The 22501-nt window shown below is 37.7% G+C and overlaps 2 protein-coding genes across 5 annotated transcripts; both read left to right on the top strand.

Moving 5' to 3' along the window:
- Nucleotides 1–2331: 2331 nt before the first annotated feature.
- LOC149384713 (protein CHUP1, chloroplastic-like) lies at nucleotides 2332–5062 on the top strand. Of its 4 annotated transcripts, none has more exons than XM_089625046.1 (4): nucleotides 2332–2604; nucleotides 2689–2768; nucleotides 3235–3858; nucleotides 4204–5062. In XM_089625046.1, the coding sequence occupies exon 4, from the start codon at nucleotides 4281–4283 to the stop codon at nucleotides 4620–4622; it is 342 nt and encodes a 113-aa protein (XP_089481172.1). In that variant the 5' UTR covers nucleotides 2332–2604; nucleotides 2689–2768; nucleotides 3235–3858; nucleotides 4204–4280; the 3' UTR covers nucleotides 4623–5062. The 4 variants fall into 4 exon arrangements, with proteins under 4 accessions (XP_089481172.1, XP_089481170.1, XP_089481169.1 ...); XM_089625044.1 differs by having other exon boundaries at nucleotides 3228–3858; nucleotides 4281–5062; XM_089625043.1 differs by having other exon boundaries at nucleotides 3228–3858.
- Nucleotides 5063–20833: 15771 nt separating this feature from the next.
- Nucleotides 20834–21720, top strand: LOC149384712 (L10-interacting MYB domain-containing protein-like). The gene is made up of 3 exons (XM_089626134.1): nucleotides 20834–21022; nucleotides 21095–21295; nucleotides 21379–21720. Exons 1-3 carry the CDS (start codon nucleotides 20834–20836, stop codon nucleotides 21718–21720), a joined length of 732 nt encoding a protein of 243 aa, XP_089482260.1.
- Nucleotides 21721–22501: the final 781 nt, after the last annotated feature.

Raw genomic sequence — 22501 nt, 5'->3', positions numbered from 1 at the left:
CGATATAAAAGGTTATACCAAATTGTCAAATATCATTTCTGTTATTAGTTAAATGCTATCACATTGAATGTACATCCGTCAATGTATACTTTGAAAATTAAAAGTATTATACAAAAAAATTAAGTTTTTTAGTATATAGAGTTTATTTGCAACATTATTTTCGTTCGATTTTCTATCGGCATGTCGGTATTCCATAGAAAACAACATTTGAAAACGGCATATCAGTTACCTTTTCCACATTTTTTTCTTTTCGATTTTCCGTCGGCGTGTCGATTTTCCGTAAATCAGGAGACTCGAAACGGTGTCGAAAACGGCATTGATTTCTTTTTTTAAACATAATGTAATTCGTTAAAGTTGTTTGAAATGTTGTGATCTATGATATATATATATATATATATATATATATATATATATATATATATTTATTTTCAGATTTTTCTGACACTTCCAGCGAACCACCATTTTTTCCGGCGAAACACTATTTTTTCCGGCGATTTTTTTTTTTTTTTTTTTTTTGTGTGTGTTTGTTCCTAGTTTATGACTGGAATAAAATTGTTTGAATTGTTGATATGAAATTGTTGGAATATTTATTAATTGAAATGTAATTGTAATTGTGTGAAATGAATTGAAATGTTGATATAGAAATGTTGGAATTGTGATTGTGTGAAATCAATTGAAATGTGGATATGAAATTGTTGAAATTTATTGACATGTTTAAATGTAATTTTGTTGACATACTAAAATGAAATTGTTAGAGTTTGAAATAAAATTGAGTTTGAAATGAAATCGTTAGAGTTTGAATTTAAATTGTTATATTTTAAATTGAAATGAAATCGTTAGAGTTTGAATATAAATTGTTACATTTGAATTGAAATGAAATCGTTAGAGTTTGAATTGAAATTGTTAGAGTTTTAATAGTATTTATTGACATGTTGAAATGGAATTTGGTTGACATATTGAGATGAAATTGTTGGAGTTGAACGTAATTTAAAATAGGGTAAACTAGCAACGTAGCAATTTTGAAACATGGTTTTTAAAATCTAGCCAACGTTTGGTAAATTTTGCAATTTAGCCATTTACTGAAATTTACGGATATAAAATACCTAATTTACCCTTTTTCTTATACTTACTTTATCAAAACACTAGCCCACATTTGACCGGTTTGAATTGTATACAGCCAATTAATTTCAGATTTTTTTCGCAATTTAATTGGATATTTAGCTAATTTAATAGGAAATTCGGTGATGTAATTAAAAGAGAAAATTTAATGCAATAAATGCACAAAAAATTTACTATAATTAACAGAAATTAACAAATCAGCAACGATTAACAAAAATTTACAAACATTTACACTGTATTTGCTTACACGGCTATAATTTCAGCAATTTAATTTTAGCTTTTTGAATTCATAATATGAGATTCGGTGATGTAATTAAAAGGGAAAAAAATATTTATTTGATTGAATAAGTCAAACAAGATAATGAATACACGTAATTATGATAAAATCTCGTTCAAAATTAGAAAATAAATTTGGAAAACAAAAATACCGTATTAAATGCGTATTAAAGGAAATGAAAGAAATCGGCTCTACCTGCACATATGTAAATTTACCATAATTAACAGAAATTAACAAAGCAACGGAGATTAACAAAAATTTACAAACATTTACATTGTATTTGCTTACACGGCTATAATGTTCATTAAAGAAAAAAACGCTAAATAACCAACTTTGCCAAGTATAGAATTTTTTTTAAAATTCGAAATATAAACCGAATATAACAAATTCGGCTACAAAGCCAAGTTTCAAAACGTGGGCTAGTATTTTTGAAACCAAACCAATGCTAATATAGTAAATACCATCTTACATAAATATGACACGCCATCAAATTTGGCTAGATTAGAAAATTAAACGAAAAGTTGGCTAGATTACAATTGCAACGTTTGATGTGGCTTAGATCGACTAATTTTTCTTTAAAATAATTGATTTAAAATTTGAAATAAAATGGATTGAAATTTGGACTATATTTACAAATATATATGTATTCGTTTGTGTCACCACATTATTTTCATTCGGTTTTCCGTCGACACGTCGGTTTTCCACCGAAAACCTCATTTGAAAACGGCATTTCATTTACCTTTTTCCACATTTTTTTCGTTCGGTTTTTCGTCGACATATCGATTTTTCGTAAATCGGGTGGCTCGAAACAACAAAAAACGGCATTTAAAACCTTGGCTATATGCATACACACATCATAGTCATATTCAAAACAAAATCTAAACTTTGCTGTCGTTTTTATCCGCTCTTAATTAGAAATCCCAATTTTTTTTTCCTTCTGGTCCAATATATTTTTTCAAAGCTCTCTCTTATTCCTTCTGACCAGGAACATGGATGATGAAGAAGAACAAGAAGAAGAAGACCAAAGGGTTTATGAGTTTTTGTATGTTTGTTGTCTATTGAAATAAGAAAAAAAAGGCGTGTGGAAATGAAAGAGAAGAGCGATATAAAGCCTGTAATAGTGAAAGTAGGTTTGGCTTTGGCTTTGACTGTGTCTTTAGCGAGTCTTGTCTATTCTCGTCTCAGACTCAGACCAAGAAGATCTTCAGGTCTTTTTTAATCTCTTACTAGTAATTTTAATCTCGTTTTATTTTTCCCTCTATTTATTCGTTCGATCATGATTTATAATGTAGTAATTGTTAGCACTGGAAATGGAAGTGATTCGAGTGGAAAAGATGAGAAGACAATGGCCTCGGTTTCATCGGAAACACATGTGAGTACTATGTTCTTCTAACGTTTGTTTGTTTTTTTTGTGGGTCATTATTCAGTATAACTTTTGTTGCCAAATTTGGCAGAGAAAGGGATTTTCATGTCCTTTTCTGGTCTAAAGTTGTGACTGTGATTAGATGTAGCTTTGTGTTTTTTTTTTCTTTTTTCTTTTTTCTTTTTCCCTTTTCCTTTTCTATAGAATGTTAAGCTTGTCCATTATTCAATACTAATTTGAGTTATATTTTATACTTCAACTTCTGAACCAAAACACTTACTTCTTTCAGGTTAATAAAAAATGAAATCCAAAGACTTTAATTTTACTTGCTTTTTCATGTTATGATGAATTTGTGGTTTTTTCATTTGGTGGCATCAATTTTTTTTGGTGTTGCAAAATTTGTGGAAACAAGATGAATTTCAGTGATTCCTTCCAAATGGAACTCACTTTTTTTTTTTTCATGAGTAGCCCTTAGTCGGAGACTCTCCCAAAAGCGATCGCGACGTAGACAGAAACACCTCTCTTTTTCCCGAACTCGAAGACCTCATCAAGGAATTCGATATTTCGGAATATGAGCTAGAGACTTCGGAAGGGTTTGTCGAGAGCGAGATCGCTGATCTTCGACACACTGTGAGAACTCTGCGGGAGAGATAGAGTGCTCTCGAGGCACAGCTTCTCGAGTTTCACGGCCTCAGAGAGCAAGAGAGCTCTGAGGCCGAGCTCCGGAACCAGCTGAAGTTGAACGCATGGATCTTGAGCCTCAAGATCGAGTCTCTGCGGCCGAGAACCGGAGGCTTCAGGCCCAAGTTGCCGATAAGGCTCGATTGGGGGACCGAGCTCAACGTGGCGAGAGCGAAGATCAGGCATCTCAAGGAGAGACTCGGAGTCGAAGCCTCGAAGAACAAGGAACAAATATTGAGTCTAAAGCAAAGAGTTTCCAAGTTTGAAGAAGACGAGTACTAGTCTCTCGCGAACAACTCGGACGTTCTGACAAAACTGAAATAGGGAATTGGAGGGCCAAATCGAAGAGCTGAACCATTCTAATTCGACATTGCGGCTCGAAAACTCAGATCTGACCCGGAAGCTGGAATCTCCCGAGGTACTATTAGTTCTCGTAAAGTTACTGTAAAATGATAAAAGATAAATAAGAAAATAGACACACGGTTTAACAATTAAATAAAGGTCTAGTTTTTCCCTTCTAAAATTCGTTTGTAGTGTATTTTTTAAAAAACCACTATAAACAAAAAAAGATACCACGTATGAGAAGTAGGTGTTCTACCAGTGCCCAAGTTATTTGATCTATGAGAGCTGAGGATTTAACTTCAGTAGACATTGAGAATCGGGCTTGCATCCAAATTCTTTTTTGTTGTAGTTTTCGTGAATTGAATTGGTTTGGATTTGAATTTCTCCATGAATTCCTCTCATCAGCCCTTGTTTTTTTCAGGTCTTGGGTATTCCACTACATGCGTGTTCTTGTTTTTCGTGGTTTATTGATTTAGTGTCATCTTTGTACTGGTGAAGATGGGCGATCGGGCAAGGAAAGAGAACGATGAGCTGAAGAGCGAGATCGAGCGACTCCAGGCTGAGCTGTGCTCGGAGATCGAGGAGCTCGTGTATCTGCGGTGGATAAACAACGCGTGCCTGAGATACGAGCTGAGAGACTGCCACCGGCCCGGGGATGGGAAAGCCGCCGAAGTCGTGGCTCGGGACCTGAGCAAGTCTCTGAGCCCAAAATCCGAGTTGGATTTCGATAATTTCGGGTCGGGTCGGTGGGTCCTCGTCCTCGTCCGAGAAGGCCAATCACGCTTCGACCGGGAAGAGATTCTTCGACAAGCTCTTGAGGGTCGTGAGAGGGAAAGATGAACTGGAGGAAGAAGATCCTCCGAGGCCTGCTTCGTTGCCCAGGCTCTCTTTGGATCTACCGACACTGAGGAGCTTGAAAGACCAATCCGAGCTGTTGAAATATGCAGAGGCTCTCAATAGGTCTCGCCGTGGATCTCTTCAAGTAAATACTAGCTAAAGTGTTTCAAGTTATTTTCTGTATTCTAGAAAAAAGAAATGAGACTTATTAAACAAAAAAAACCAGCGTATTTGCTTGCTCTACGGTGGTAGCTAATCTCAATTGAGAGGTCTTGGGTTCAAACCCCATAGGCTGTAGAAATGCATTCTCCCTTAGGTTTTTTTTTAAAAAAAAATATTTGCTTGCTCTACGTGTTGGTGTCGTTGTTGCAATTTACTAGCGCCATAATTTTTTCCATGTAAAAGATCTTAAAAGTTAAACAAGGTTTGTGATTTTCCTAGCATATCCATGAAGAAATAAACATAGGAGTTTTCCCAAGCACGAATCCCGAAGTGAGTTTTCCCATGCTTTCGACAGAGCGAGGAATTTGCAAGAGGACTTGGCACTCTTCAGCACCATCACAGATCGGAAGCAGGCCAGTCGTCGGGGCTCTCACGGGTCTGGGAGGAAAGTTCGTCGCAGGCGAGGCCTAAGGCGTCGATGGTTTTGGGGGCTAAAAAGTGGTCTTTTTCCGTGTGAACTGGAATCAGACTCTAAGGCTGCGATTGCACTTCTCCGAAATCAGGAACCAGCGGCGTGCGAGGTTGGTTTCATCATCGAGGATGTCGGAGCTTTGCGGCTCACACGAACTCTAGTTTTCATTTTATAAAAAGAGGAGGCAATTACGCTTCTCACTCTCTAGCTCAATGTAATTTACAGCCTTGTATTCTGGCGACTTGGTTTGATTTCCCTCCCTGCTGTATCACAGACGTTGTTTTGGCCGCCACTTCCAGAGAGCATTAATAAAACCAACTGTTTTCCTAAAAAAAAAAAAATTAGGAGTTGCAGAATATGTGAGCGAGTTAAGAAGTGTGGCTACCTACTGATTTATCAACTACCATGCCTAGAATTAAAGGATTGCTTTGGTACTTACTTTTATTTATTCATAAGTAAAGTATGCATAATATAAAAATTAATTTGTATATTAATTCTCCCGAGGAAGAAGCAAAGAAGGCTCTCAAGACAATGAATGGTAAAAGAACTAAAACCCTCTCTCTGATTCCGAGTCTCTTGTATTAATACCATATCTCTAATTCTGGGTTCTCTTTTCACTTAGAATCTGTCTTAGCTGGACGATCTCTCACCTTGGCCTTAGACAGGCACGAGAATCATCAACTCTCAAACTTGGCAACTTCTTCTTCTTCCTCCTTGCATCCAGTCCCGGTACCGGTCCCATAGGCGTACGGCCATCAATATCCTTCCTCAAAGCAGTACGTCAATGGAGGTTGTTACAGGCCCCACCTGGCACCTATGGCTCTCGGAGGCGCCGACAGAGCTCCGGGAGGCATCGGCGGAGCTCCGAGAGGCGTCGGCAGAGTTCTGGGAGGCACCAGCGGAGCTCCGAGAGGTGTTGGAGGAGCTCCGGAAGGCTCCGGTAGAGCTCTGGGAGGTGCTAGAAGAGCTCCGGGAGGCATCGGCTGTTAGAAAGATGGAGCATAATTTATAGGAGTAATAGAAAAGTCCCACATCGGGTAGGGATAATCACTTTTGTAAGCTCCTGAGTATATAAAAGGGGTTCCATAGGTAGTATTCTAGTCATACCAAAATAAGAAACACTTGTATATAAATACCTCCCTATTGGGTTTATAATGAATATATGCAGCGATAAAGTGGATGTAGCTTTCGCATTGAAAGTGAACCACTATAAATTCAGGTGTAGGCGGAGCTCCGGGAGGCGCTGGAGGAGCCCCGGGAGGCACCGACGGAGCTCTGGGAGGGGCTAATCCGGAAGGTCACATTGAGGTCTTTATATGTGGGTGGCAATTTGGTCCGGACACGAAACACGAAACGGTTACGACACGATTTAAAGCGGATTTGGATCTCAATAAACGGGTCGGTTCTTAATTGGATCGAACACGCTAACACGATTACGGTAACACGATAAAAAACCGATTAACACGATTATTAAATGGTCGACACGAAACACGATTACGACCCGCACGAATATGATTCAATTAACACGATTACGGGTAGTAGCACGATTACGATCCATTTAAACACGATTAATATCATATATGTAAAATTATAAATTTATAACTATAAAAAAAATTATAATTATAAACATAAAATTGATATTAGAAAATATGATGTAATAAAATAAAGTATATTCGTATAAATATCAATTCATGTATGATAACATATAGTCAATGGTATACCGATTGACTTAACGGGAGCAATAAGAATCATAATTCATATCGAACAATCACAATTACTATAGTCTCATAATTACGTATTAAATTCAATTTTATTTGATTTCAATTTTAATTCAATTCATATCGAACGATCACAATTCACAATAACAATAACTATAGTTTCATAATAATGTATCATATTCAATTTTATTGAATTTCAATTAAATTCATATTGAAAAATCATAACTTAAGATTGACATAACAATAACTATATTCTCATAATAACGTATCATATTCAATTTTGTTTTATTTTAATTCTATTCAATTCATATCGAACAATTTCAATTGACAATAACTATCATCTCATAATAACGTATCATATTCAATTTTATTGGATTTCAATTCAATTCATATTGCATCAAATGTTATAGAACTTTAAAAAGATAATTAATTTTATTTAATTTTAAAGAACGATATTCAATTTAATCTAATTCAAGGTGTTAGCAATATTGTCTTAAAATTGATGGGAAATAAATTAAGACACTTTGCATGGAAAGAAAATTACACGTAAAAAATTACAAAAACCAGGTAAACCTGTGAACCGGGAAAAACCAAAAAACTGGAAAAATTAGCCGAGGCCCGTTTGACGGTTTCCTTGAAGCTTTTATCGCTCTCCCACGGATGCTGGAACACGAGAGCGAAAGCCTCCCAGGATACAACGACTAGCAGAGACAAGCTTAGCACCAGTACACTTGTCTCTCGGCGAACTAGAACCTGTGAGAAAACTACCACCACGACAAACAGAAGAAAAGATTTTCTGGGAAAAAGAGAGCTCGGGAACAGTGGGAGAATTATGGAATTCGTATATCTTTTTGTGTGTGTTCTGAATGAGAGCTGAAGTCTCTTTATATAGGCCAAGGCTAGGTTATGTCGATTAAAAAACGTCCAGCCTTAAAGGCATTTAACGCAGGTTATTACAACCATTTAACACAACGTTCTGAATTCAAACCATGCGAACAGTCCAACGTTTTTCAGCTTTAATGGCATTATTACACAGCCATAATGCTCATTTAAAGCTAAAAAAACCATTGAGTTAAAGCACACAAACCGTTGGCTTTAATTCTCAAACGTACAGTTCGTCACCTCGTCTGGTCGAGCTCCTCCAGTCGAGCCGGAATGACTTCGTCACTTCGAGTACGTTGGCCTCGCCCTGTCGAGCTGGAATGACTTCATCACTTCGTCCAGTCGACCTAGCCCAGTCGAGCTGGAATGACTTAGTCACTTCGTCCAGTCGACCTACCTAGTTGAGCTGGAATGACTTAGTCACTTCGACCAGCTCGACCTCCCTAGTCGAGCTGGATGGAATGACTTAGTCACTTCGTCCAGCTCGACCTTGTCAATTTCTCATTTACCTTAGGTCCGATTTTTGGCAAACAAAATCAGCCATCCGCATGTTAATAAATAATATTTATTAACTTTATTCCAACAATCCCCCACATGAATGAAATTGAGACGACAATTAAAAAGACACGACTCGATGTGGTGATAGATTCTACGGTTAATACCAGTATAGGATAGGTAGGCACAACCTTTGAACCTTCCCTCGGAAAGATATGCCATCTTTACTGACTACTCAGTAGACACGTTGTCCTTGAACTGTTAGCCATTTTGTATAAACGATAAAGATATCCCCCACTGATATTTCCCTGACACAGGTTCAGTTCTCATTGTTATGTTCATTTTGGCCCTGAACATCAGCCTGGTTCTGCAAGAGTTTCTAAAGAATTAAGCCCAATTAATTCTCCTTCGAAGCGGCCCCACTTCTCTCTCACATAGGTGATTCTTTTATCAAGAGTAATCCCGCATTACTCATTCGAAATCTCAACATTCCGATTTCACAGAATCATTAAAGGCTCTAAGCTTAACCTCGTACGGGAGTCACTGTTTTAATATAGGAATAGGACTTGGGGTTTTCCCCCACAGTGATCTCACATTAGCCTTTGACAATTAGGTTGTCCCTTTGAACCAAGATCTTGGGATCTCCAGTCATCATGGTTGGGTTTCCTTTGCCTTGGCTTTATTTTCCATGGGCTTTAGCCCCATTCCTTTGGATGTCTTCTCTACTTGGTCCCTATTTAACCATTTGGTTAGCGGATCCGCAATATTCTCTTTGGATCTAACATAGTCAATACTAATGACTCCAGATGAGAGAAGTTGTCTAATAGTATTATGTCTTCGACGGATATGTCTAGACTTACCATTATACATCACATTATGTGCCCTACCAATAGCAGATTGGTTATCACAATATACACATATTGCAGGCATCGGTTTTGTCCAATTAGGAATATCCTCCACAAAGTTCCTTAGCCATTCGGCTTCTTCCCCACATTTATCCAATGCAACAAACTCAGATTCCATCGTGGATCTCTTTATCACAGTTTGTTTGGAGGATTTACAAGATATGGCCGCACCTCCCAGAGTGAATACATAACCACTCGTGGCTTTTGAATCTTGAATATCAGATATCCAACTTGCATCAGTGTAACCTTCAATTACTTCAGGATATCTCGTATAGTGTAGACCATAATCACGAGTGAATCGTAGATACCTCAAAACGCTTACGATTGCTTTCCAGTGTTCAGCACTTGGATTACTCGTATATCGAGCTAGTCTACTCACGGTGTAGGCTAAATCCGGTCTCGTGCAACTCATCAAGTACATGAGACTGCCTATCACTCTAGCATATTCAATTTGAGAGATGCTTTCACCTTTATTCTTAGACAAGTGTTGACTAATGTCTATGGGAGTTCTCGAGACTCCAAAATCGTCCTTTCCAAACTTGTCTAGAATTTTATCAACGTAGTGTGTTTGATCCAGTACAATCCCATTGGGTGTTCGGGTAATCTTGATCCCCAGAATTACATCAGCAATTCCCAGATCTTTCATATCGAACCTTGAGTTCAATATATCTTTTGTGGATTGGACCATACGATCATTACTCCCCACTATGAGCATGTCATCTACATATAAACACAGAATCACATATCCATGTTCAGTGGTTTTAATGTACACACATTTGTCACACTCGTTGATCTTAAATCCATTTGACATCATAGCATTGTCAAATTTCTCATGCCCTTGCTTTGGGGCTTGTTTAAGGCCATAAAGCGACTTGACTAGAGTTACAGATTTTCTTTTCTTGTCCAGGTGCAATACAATCCTCAGGTTGATTCATATAGATCTCTTCTTCGAGATCTCCATTAAGAAAGACTGTTTTTACATCCATTCACTACTACAAATACATTTTTTCGGTGCGGATGACTTTTGGGTGCGACTTTTCGCACCCAAATGTCACTAAAGTCGCACAAAAAATTTCGCTGATTTTTTTAAATTTGGGTGCGAAAAGTCGCACCCAAAAGTTTATCATACCTTTGGGTGCGACAAAGTCGCACCCAAAAGTCCAAAACATTTGGTCTAAAAATTTAGCGGGATTTTGTTCCCTCTTATTTGTTTTTTTTTAGGGATTCCCTCTTATTTGTTTTCACCAAAGCATCGGGAAAGGAAAAAAGAAAGAAGAAAAGAAAAGAAGAGAGAAAGGGAAAGAGAGAGACCGAGAGAATGAGAGAGAGAGAGCCGAGAGAAGAGTCGATGGAGACCGAGAGGCCGAGAGAGAGGAAGAGAGCGAGGGAGTGAGCCCGCGGAGGAAGAGCGAGGCCGACAGCCACCGAGACCGGGCCACTGGACGCGCGCGCGGGCTGAGAAGAAGCGAGCGCCGCCGCGAGCCGCTGAGCGCGCCGCTCACGAGGAGACGCCGGAGAGCGAGAGAAGTAACGTCCGGGAGTTGATTTCGCGAGCAAGGTAAGGACATTTCATTCTTAGCCAAGAATTTCGAAAGTTAGGGTTGAGAGTTTGATTTGGGGGTTTTGATTTCGGAGTGAAATTTGAGGTTTTGGCTTGGTTGTGATGTTCATTGAGCTCGATTTTGATGGTTATGACTTGAATTTGTCATTTGATTTCAGATTTCTTGGCTGGGTTAAATTTTTGGACGAATTTGGTTGATTTTGGTCACTTGGCCGTGTGGTTCATTGTGTAAGTTCTTATATTCGAATTTTGAGTTCTGTTTGGAAATACACACTTGTGATGGCATACTACGTCAGTTGATTTTGTGTTACCCTTACAGATCCATGATTATTTTTAAGTTCCCAAAGATCCATTCTATTTATTTGATGTTAGTAAATGGTTGAACTCTCTGCTCTACAGGTGGATGATACCTTAGATCTATTTAATGAGCTCCAACTGCAACATCACGCTGTAGCAACAAAGACTAAGACCCTTCACGATGCATGTGACCGATTGGTAAGGTTTTGTCCATTTGTTACCACTCATCCATTTCTGTTTTTAATATTTTCCTTGCGTATCAACAAATTTCAGTATTAAATTGTAATTACTGTGATTTGCAGCTCTAAATTTTCCTATAATAATAGTAGTCTCTATAATGATAATAATAAATTTTTATTTCAGTGTCTTGGTAATCGCCAAGCCTTACTGATATATATTATATGTTTCATCCAAATAAGAATATTGTTGCATGCTGTGATGTTTATGGGACATAAACATGACATCTGTATATGGTTACTCCTTTCTGCATCAGGTCCAATAAGCAATGCGTAGTAGTAGTGGCAGTAAAGCATCTTTTGCTGAAGGTGTGGAGTCATCTGTAATATATGTCCGCTTCAAGGCCGCAGCAAGCGAGGTGAAGTTTGCTCTTTTTTTGTTTTGTTTAAAAATGATTCTATTGAAGTAAGCGGTGTTCGGAGTGGGAGGGTGTTGCATGTGCCACGCCGTGGAGAGGCTGTTCCGCTCTCTGCCGCCTCCTCGACTCATTCTGTGGCTTGGCTGCAATGATTCTTATTAACGAGACCAATCGCTTGAACTTGTGAATTGCTATAACAACTTTTTTATTCTGTGTATTATGGACCATTTAGGTATAATTTTTATTTTTCAATTAAGCAATTCAATATAACAAGTTTCATTCAGCCTTTTATTTTTAATTGCTTAATTGCTTGTAACATGTTTCATTAAATTAAATCAAGTAATGTCATTTAATTGCATTTTATTTTATAAATAAATTAAGAATCAAAGTCACTTTCAAATCAGATGACAACTAAATCACAGTTAACAATTACATTTTTCAAAGATTTAAAGTCACTTTATAATAGAGCGACGTCTAAAGTACTATTTTTTTCCCCAAAACTAACTATCGGGTGCGACTTTTGACTATCGGGTCCCAATGCTCTTTTACCCACCTTTTCCACGGATTTTGGTGACATTTTAGGTGCGACTTTAGGTGCGGAAAGTCGCACCGAAATGTCGCACCCGAAAGTCAAGACTTTTGGGTGCGACTTTTCGCACCCAAGACTTTTAGGTGCGAACTTTCGGGTGCGGAAATGTCGCACCTAAAGATATCTTTGGGTGCGAAAATTGACTTTTGGGTGCGAAAAAAGTCGCACCCAAAGGTCTGTTTTGTACTAGTGATTTGATGAATTTCAAGATTGCGTAATGCAGCAATTGCAATTATCAATCTAATAGAAGTTATTCTCGTCACGGGAGAATAAGTATCAAAGTAATCAACACCCTCTTGTTGTTTATACCCTTTGATTACCAGTCGTGCTTTATATTTATCAATAGAGCCATCGACTTTCATCTTCCTCGTAAAGATCCACTTAGATCCAAGCGTTTTACTTCCAAGAGGAAGATCAACCAACTCCCAAGTGTGGTTTTGCATGATAAAGTCTATTTCACTTCTTATGGCTTCTTTCCATAAGTGATCCTCAGCAGAGTTCACGGCCTCTTTATAATTTAGAGGTGGAGCCTCCAGCATATAGGTGAAAAAATCAGAACCAAATGATTTTTCTACCCTCGCTCGCTTGCTTCGTCTAAGTCCCTCGGACTCTATCTCTTCTTCGGACTCTTCATCATTATCTTGAGTTATTTCCTCAATATCCTCAAGAAAATGGTTTGATGAACTCGGTTCATCTTCCTTAGACTTATAAGGAAATACATGTTCAAAGAACGAAGCATTTTTAGATTCCATAATCGAATCGTTGTGTATATCGGGGTTTTTTGAGTCATACACAAGGAATCTATATGCATTACTATGGTGTGAGTACCCAATGAAGATACAATCTACAGTTTTTGGTCCTATCTTCATTTTCTTAGGAGCGGGAGCCATTACTTTGGCCAAGCACCCCCACATTCGTAAGTATTTATAGGAAGGTCTCTTTCCTATAAATAGCTCAGACGGAGACTTATCCTCCTTCTTTCGGGGTATCTTGTTCAGAAGATAATTTGCAGACAAGATCGCTTCCCCCCACATTTCTTGGGGTACCCCAGAACTTAACAACATCGCATTCATCATCTTCTTGAGAGTGCGATTCTTACGTTCGGCCACGCCGTTTGATTGATGAGAATAAGGTGGAGTGACTTCGTGAATAATTCCATGTTGTGCACACAAAGCACCAAATGGTTCAACATATTCACCTCCTCGATCACTTCGCACTTTCTTAATCTTCTTATTAAGTTGATTCTCAACTTCCAATTTGTATATAGCAAATTTCTCAATTGCTTCATCCTTGCTTTTAAGCAAATATACATAACAATATTTTGTACAATCGTCAATAAAAGTCACAAAATATTTATTACCACCTCTCGTGGGCATGAACTTTAAATCACACAAATCAGTATGGATTAAGTCGACAGATTCATTACTTCTTTCAACACTATGAAAGGATGTTCTCGTGAGTTTTGCTTCAACACAAATTTCACATTTATGCTTTGAGTCAATATTGAACTTCGGAATACACTCCAAATTAATCAATTTTCTCAGTGTGTCATAATTTACATGACCTAGTCTACCATGCCATAAATTAGACGACTCAATCATATAAGCGGAAGAAGAAGTTTTATTCATGTCTTTTGCCTTGATGGCCATTACATTCATTTTGACCATGCCATTCTTGACATAGCCCTTGCCCACATATATACCATTCTTAGACAATACAAGTTTTTGAGACTCTAAAACCATCCTAAATCCATGGTTATCCAGTACAGTCCCAGAAATAAGATTCTTCCGCATATCAGGCACGTAGAGAACTTTGGTGAGCTTCATCTCCTTCCCAGAGGTCATCTTCAAGAAGACTTCACCTTCCCCCTTGACTTCAGAGGTAGCAGAGTTGCCCATGAACAACTTTTCTCCATCTCCTAGCAAGTCAAGGGTGGAGAAGGAGTTCTTGTCAGCGCAGATGTGGCGGGTTGCTCCAGTGTCCAGCCACCACTCCTTCGGGTTCGAGTCAATCATGTTGACCTCGGATACCACAGTGACGAGGAGGTCATTATCATCCTCCACGACATTGGCCTCCTTCTTCTTCTTTGGCTTTCTATAATCGACAGCTCGGTGACCGACTTTGTCGCAATTGTAGCATTTACCAACAATCTTTTGTTGGCCCTTCTTCTTGAACGTCGCTCCCTTGACTCCAAGCTTGTGGGTGTGCTTCTTACCCTTCGAGCTCTCGTCATGTTCGACGACATTAGCTCGCTCGGAGACAGTTCTCAGTCTTTTATCCGAGCCACGGTTGTCTTCCTCGATACGGAGGCGCACAACCAAGTCTTCAAGACTCATCTCCTTTCGCTTGTGCTTGAGGTAGTTCTTGAACTCCTTCCACCCAGGTGGCGATTTCTCTATCACGGAGGCAACTTGGAAAGACTCGCTAATAGTCATTCCCTCGGCTTGAACCTCATGGAAAATGAGTTGAAGCTCTTGCACTTGACTCACCACGGTCTTCGTGTCCACCATTTTGTACTCGAGGAAGCGACCCACAATATACTTCTTAGAGCCCGCATCCTCGGTTTTGTACTTGCGATCCAACGAATCCCAAAGCTCTTTAGATGAGGCTTTAGAGCTATACACGTTGTATAAAGAGTCGGCAAGACAATTTAACACGTGGTTACGACAAAGGTAGTCGGATTCGTTCCACCCCACATAGGCCCGAAGCACTTGTGGGTCGGCTTCACCCTCACGCGGAGTGGCCGGAGGATCTTCGGTCAAAAACCGAGCAAGTCCTATGGTTGTCAAAAAGAAAACCATCTTTTGTTGCCAACGTTTGAAGTTGAGCCCGTCAAATTTCCCAGGCCTCTCGACCGGCATCACCGTGGGAGGCCCTCGAGCCACACCCATGTTTGGACCGTCTAGGCCCAAACCCGCCATCGGTTGAACGAGACCCGCGGGTCCGTTCCCGGCCGTAGCCGCCATTGAGCCTTGTTCCATAGCCAAGGGGATTTGGTCAATGTTAATCAAGTGTGGCGGGGTGTTCACCAAGGAGGGATTCTCGGTGAGGCTCCCATCACCAGTCACAATCGTTGTGTCATTAGTGTTAGTCATATTTTCTACAAAAGAAATTCACAAGTCAGTAACCTTGAAATCAAATTCGAAAATAATGAAGAAACCAATTATTTTCCTTTCCTCGCAACACGTCTTAAACCAGTAAAAGCTTCAAGATTGTTAGCAATATTGTATTAAAATTGATGGGAAATAAATTAAGACACTTTGCATGGAAAGAAAATTACACGTAAAAAATTACAAAAACCAGGTAAACCTGTGAACCGGGAAAAACCAAAAAACTGGAAAAATTAGCCGAGGCCCGTTTGACGGTTTCCTTGAAGCTTTTATCGCTCTCCCACGGATGCTGGAACACGAGAGCGAAAGCCTCCCAGGATACGACGACTAGCAGAGACAAGCTTAGCACCAGTACACTTGTCTCTCGGCGAACTAGAACCTGTGAGAAAACTACCACCACGACAAACAGAAGAAAAGATTTTCTGGGAAAAAGAGAGCTCGGGAACAGTGGGAGAATTATGGAATTCATATATCTTTTTGTGTGTGTTCTGAATGAGAGCTGAAGTCTCTTTATATAGGCCAAGGCTAGGTTATGTCGATTCAAAAACGTCCAGCCTTAAAGGCATTTAACGCAGGTTATTACAACCATTTAACACAACGTTCTGAATTCAAACCATGCGAACAGTCCAACGTTTTTCAGCTTTAATGGCATTATTACACAGCTATAATGCTCATTTAAAGCTCAAAAAACCATTGAGTTAAAGCACACAAACCGTTGGCTTTAATTCTCAAACGTACAGTTCGTCACCTCGTTTGGTCGAGCTCCTCCAGTCGAGCTCGTCCAGTCGAGCCGGAATGACTTCGTCACTTCGAGTACGTTGGCCTCGCCCTGTCGAGCTGGAATGACTTCATCACTTCGTCCAGTCGAGCTGGAATGACTTAGTCACTTCGTCCAGTCGACCTACCTAGTCGAGTTGGAATGACTTAGTCACTTCGACCAGCTCGACCTCCCTAGTCGAGCTGGATAATGACTTAGTCACTTCGTCCAGCTCGACCTTGTCAATTTCTCATTCACCTTAGGTCCGATTTTTGGCAAACAAAATCAGTCATCCACATGTTAATAAATAATATTTATTAACTTTATTCCAACAAAAGGAGCCATAACCAATTGCCTTCATAATTAATAAGAATCATATACATATATATATATATATATATATATATATATATATATAGTTGTATTATCATAAATAAATAAATAAAACACATATAAATCAATCTACTCAATTAGTTTTGACATTTATATATAAAGCTACTCAATTAGTGTGTAGGCCATTGATTAATACTTTTCATAACCCACGTTTCATTCTTAATAACAATTTCATGTTTTATAGTTAATTTAAAAGAAATTAACAACTGACTTTTATTGATGATTTTAAATCTCGTAATTAGTGATTAATTATATTTAAAAAAATTAGTAACAAAAAAGGCAACTTACGTTTATTTTTTAATTTTGAATACGTTAATCATTTGATAATAAAAGACTATTCATTTGTAACAAAAATTGTCCATGTAATTTTTCAACTTTTAAATAGACTCATCAAATTTTTTGGTCAAATTGGGTCAAATTTTCACTAATATTAGAAGGAGGGAAATTTTACCTCTAAAGATTTTGTTTGAAGTTTGAACTTTGAAGAACTCAAATTTTACTCTGACTTAATTTTATAGCTATTAAAGAAAAATAAAAGTCAAATACCTCTCCACCTCTCTCTCACTTTATCTCACTAACTTTCAACGACCCTTTTCTCTCTCTTTCTCTCAGTCTGTCTCGACCATTTTGTGGGTCCTCGCGACGACGACGACCGAGTTCGCATTAGCTACAACGCCGGCCCGGGTCATCGACTCCGCGACCCTCTCGTCTCTGAACCCAAGCCCGAACTTCACGCAGCCGCCGAGCACGAGGTTGAAGATCTTAGCGTCTGGTCTCATCGGCTCTATCCACCGGGTTTTGAAGGTATTTTTTTTCCTGGAGTTGGGCTCTTGTGAATCTGCGGCGAAGATAGGGGTTTGAGCTCTCTGAATTCCGTACGTCCCCACCACGAGGTATAGGAGACCCTACTTTTCTCACCCGCTTATTTCCGTATCCATTATTATTTGTAACCATTTGTTTTGTTTTTTTTTATAATCTCCTCCTTCGTCTCGATCGTTCTCCTCCGCCTGACGCGAACCTCACTCGCCGATCTACGCTCAGTGACTTTATCAATCCTCGCCGCCAACGACCTCAATCAGTGACTTCTTCTTTCAGCGTTTTGTTTGATTGATTTGATTTTGTTTTTATTTATGTTCTTCTTTAGTTCCTTACCTCTAAACATTTTTTTTTTACTTTAACAGTTTGGTGTTGCAGCGTTCTCTTATTACACTCACCACCGCCATTGTTCCATCCTTTATCCTATTGGCCCAGGTTCATCTCTCTCTCTCTCTCTCACACACTCTCATTTATATATATGATTCAGTATATATGGTTTGTCAAGCTCAGTTTTTCATCGATTATGGCAATCGGTCTAGGATAAGAAATGTATATTTGGTTAGCCATGCTAATAGTTTGTGGGGCTTGAAAGAGTTGATGGATCTTGTTTTTCATTTCCGTTCTTTTTGTGACACAGTTTTGGAGGACGTGGATATGAGAAGACTACTTGAAGCTAAACTTCAAGTCAAGCTCGACTTTATAGTCAATGAGAGTTTGTAAATAATTATATTTCATTTCATTTCTCAAATTTGTGGAAATTTGTTTAAAATGCACAAAAGTTTTTGACTTGTTTTTGTGAATATAGGTTGAAATTTTCCAAGTGGTGACTGAAGTACTTGCACATTTCGCCTGCAATCAACTAATATTATGTGATTCTCTAGCAAGTCTAGCAAGGCTTTCTTCAAAACAATACACCTATAAATGTAAATACTTGTGCCTTGTTACATACTCAGTCATTTCTTTTCATCCATGTAAATCTTTGTTATGCCCATTCATACACATGATCTGGTAGGTGATTGAAATGTGAAATTGATTTTTTGACTACTAATTCAGGTTATTGACGAATGGACAGTTCAAATCAAATCTGCCGCAGGTATTTGCTCTCATAGCATTGTTATTGGGTGTGTTTGGCATAGCTTATTTTAGGCTGTTTTGTTTTTACAAAAAACTAAACCGTTTTTTAGTGTTTGGTTAAATAGTTTGTAGAAAAAATTTCAAAAGCGCTTTCTAAAATTGTACGTGACTCTTAAAAGCTAGGAATCCTAGCTTTTTCTAAAATCGTTTAACCCTCCTGATACACAATTACATTATTATCCTCATATATCCTCAAAACGTAAACAGATCCTAAAATTTCTCTAACCTATCGGACATAGAGAAACTCAGTCGCAAAGAAGAAAACGTAAACAGATATCCCAAAATTTCTCAACAGCAAATTAAGTGAATAAATAATTTGAATTCAGAATCTCAACAGAAATCTCAACATCTCTCATATTGCGACTTCAGAAAATACAAGAGGTTACATTTACAAAATCAAACCTGTCCAACGCACGGCTACTCTCCTAATCAGTCTCAGAATATTTCCAAGAACCTGAAGAACATAATCAAGGTTAGTGTTTCTAAATAAACTCAATAGACGTTTCAGATAACTTATATAACACTTACAGTAACAAAAACGAACCTCTCCCTCTCTCTCTATTGCCATATTCTGGATCATCGCCTCTTCTTCTTCTTCCCTATATATATATATATATATATATATATATATATATATATATATATATATATATCTCAGATATGTCATGCACACAAAAAATCTAAAATGTTCAGGGAAAACAAATTAATAATAAAAAAAATCATAGATCGGTTCATCTTCTATACTGTGTCTTGATACATAATTATAAAAATACAATTGTCACTGATCGGAGAGCTGATGAAGCGGCTCAAGTCGGCGGCGTCTCTGAAGGAACGGTTCATCCTGGAGCAGAAGATCAACCGAGCTCTGGCGCTCTTCCACGGGAAGACGACATAGTCTTGGAGGAGACGCTGGGCGAGCTCGACTACAGTTTTGGGAGGCGCGGAAAGCTCCCAATGGCGAAACAAAACAAAAAACAGATCAAAACACTAATAAAATAATCCCGGATTTGAAATCAAACCAGAAAATATCAAAACCCCCAAACCCCTAAAATCAAAAACCTAGAAACCCCTAAACCAGGAAACCCAAAACTCTAATACCCCCACTTAAAAATCAGCTAAATGATTTTAAGAACAATCTCGAGCACAACGGATTTCAAGAACAAATCAGCTCAAAACCTTCACTCGCTAGCTCGCTCGCTCAATACCCCCCCCCCCCCCCCCCCCCCGAAATACGCTCGCTCGGTCGCTCTCTTTCTCTGAAAATGTCGTGAGGTTTTGAAATGTTGAGAGAGAAAATTTAACTTTGGTTAAGTCTAACACCACCGAATGAGTTAAGAAAAGGAGCGGTGTAACATTTTACTTTTTTCTTTTTTGTCCTTTATCTTACTATTTGCATAAAACAATTCTTGTGTAGTTTGTAATTTATTTTATTTTGGAAATGGCAAATTTAACAATAAAAGTAATATGCGCTTCAAGTTGAAAAAAGAATACCCGTGAGAGTTCAATCCGCCAAAAATATGTGTTATAAAAAGAAAAAAGAGAAGTTTTTTTTATGAAATGTATTTGCCCTATATCATTTGGTATGAGAAAAAAGTTGATACTCTGTAAATATTTACTATTTTTTAACATTTACTATTTTTATATGTTATATCCCACATTATTGTATTATTAATTTATTATATATTAGTCAAAACAATAATATAATTCATTTGGTAGTAATATAATTATCTCTATCTATATATCTATATACTCATAATGAATTATTTTGAAAGCTGATGTAAATAAATTTCATAGTAATATAATTATATAGATATAAATAAATTTTAAATGTATCTGCCCTATATCATTTGGTAGAAGGAAAAAAGTTGTATATTTTTCTTTCTTTATGGAATTTATGAATGTATTTTTTATTTACTTATTTAAATGGTCTGACCATATTTAATTGAAATCATAGTTCAACTATTTTAATAGTAAAAATAATATCATGCATAGCTCTCCATAATATTAATGCAGAGCTCATTATTTTTCCTTCTTTTGTTTACCCTTTTTTAAAGTATCTATTTTCTTTATTATTATAATGCGAAAATACGTGCGAAGATATTTATGTAGTACAAATAACTATTTTTTTAAATATTGTTTTATTGCTTTACTAAAAATTTATTTGAATTTAATGTATACTTGTAGATGACTGAAAATCAAGATACACGACCTCGAACAAAAGCAGTATGTGATAATGATGCGGTTGAAATCTTATGCGATGTCTGTATTGCGGAGATTGAAGCCGGAAATCGACCGGGAACAAGCTTCACCAAAGTTGGATGAGAGAATATGGTGAAAAATATTTCCGAGAAAACACAGAGGCGATACGATAAAGCTCAATTGAAAAATAAGCTGGAGTTACTGAAAGGTGAATGGAAACTCTGGAAGCAATTGATCGGAAAAGAAACTGGCCTTGGATGGAATGATAACAATAATACTGTTGACGCAAGTGAAGAGTGGTGGCGTAGTAAAATAAAGGTTTGTATCGAAAATCAAATCAATTTACAAACTTAAAATTTATATTATAACTAAGATACCACCTTTTTGTAGGAGAATAACAAATTCGGAAAATTTCGCAAAGAAGGCATTTCTCCCGATTTCGAACATAAACTGGATACGATGTTCAAGGATATAGTTGCAACTAGAGCGTATGCATTTTCTTCTACAACTAACCCTCGTCATTACGGTGGTAGTGAGGCATTTCCTAGTGCTGACAACTTAGAAGAAAGAAGTGATGAATCGGAGGATCCTGTATGTCAGCCGAATCCTCAAAAGAGTTTGAATAACAACAACAAAAACCCCTAGACATCAATAATTTTCCAAAGTTTAAAAAGGCTGGTGGACGGAGCAAAGTTAGTGGAGCGGCTAAATTATCTTCTCAAATCGAGCGTCTTGTGAAGGCAACAGAAGAGCGTAGCGACACCGTATACGTAGTACGCAAAGAGATGCCTGGTACTAGTATCGCTGAAGTAATGGAAGTTGTTTTGTCACTGCCTGGTATTGTAATCGGAGATCCAACGTGGCTTTTTGCGACCAAACTATTTCAGAGTCGCGAGAAGAGAGAGATGTTTGCAACGATGAAAGATCCACATATTCAAAGTTGTTGGCTCACTTACGAGTATGATCTACTTTATGGCTCTAATCCAGGAGGAGCTCCAAATATTTCGTGCGTTTGAATTTTTAATCAATTGTATTAAATAAGTGTTCTTATATGAGAACTACATTCATTGTTTTGCATTTTTTGTTTTACTATAATAATCAAACAATACGAGAATGTTATTTAGTCTTATGTTATCACATATTTGTTTATTTTGGTTACTTTTTTTTTGTAGTATAAATAATGTTTACATCGAATGTTATTTAGTCTTATGTTATCACATATTCGTTTTCAGGAGCAAATGGATATCACATCAGACGATGAGTTCGACATTGTTGTCAAAAAGGAACATAACGAACACAATGTTCTTATACGGAAAATTGCTCATTTGATGCAAATTTATTATGATACATACATAAATAAAGTTCCTTGTATGGATTAAAAAAAAACGGGGCATATTTTTCTTCAAGAGATATTGAGGGGAAACAGAATTCGGTGCCAACGAATGTTCAGAATGGAAAAAGAGGTTTTCACAAGTTTGTGCAATAACTTGGAAACAAGTTACGGGTTCAAAGGTTCAAGACATATGACTGCATTGGAGATTTTAGGAATGACTCTAATGATTCTAGGACATGGTCTAGGAAACCGGTTAGTGCAAGAGATGTTTCAACATTCTGGTGAGACGATAAGTCGATATTTTTCGGAGACGTTGGATATATTATGTCTCATGGGAGCCGATGTCATAAAACCTGCTGATCCAGAATTTAAGAGTACTCCCAAAGAAATAGCAAACGATCCAAGATATATGCCACATTTTAAGGTATTATACTCATATTTTTGTTATTTATTTTCATCGATAC

Source organism: Urtica dioica, chromosome 9 (genome assembly GCF_054948205.1).
Source record: "Urtica dioica subsp. dioica isolate 48M chromosome 9, U.dioica_male_clone48M_v1_H2, whole genome shotgun sequence".
In the NCBI taxonomy this organism is placed as follows: Eukaryota; Viridiplantae; Streptophyta; class Magnoliopsida; order Rosales; family Urticaceae; genus Urtica; species Urtica dioica.
Note: the sequence above shows the minus strand (reverse complement) of the source record. Positions and strands in the feature narration are given on the sequence as shown.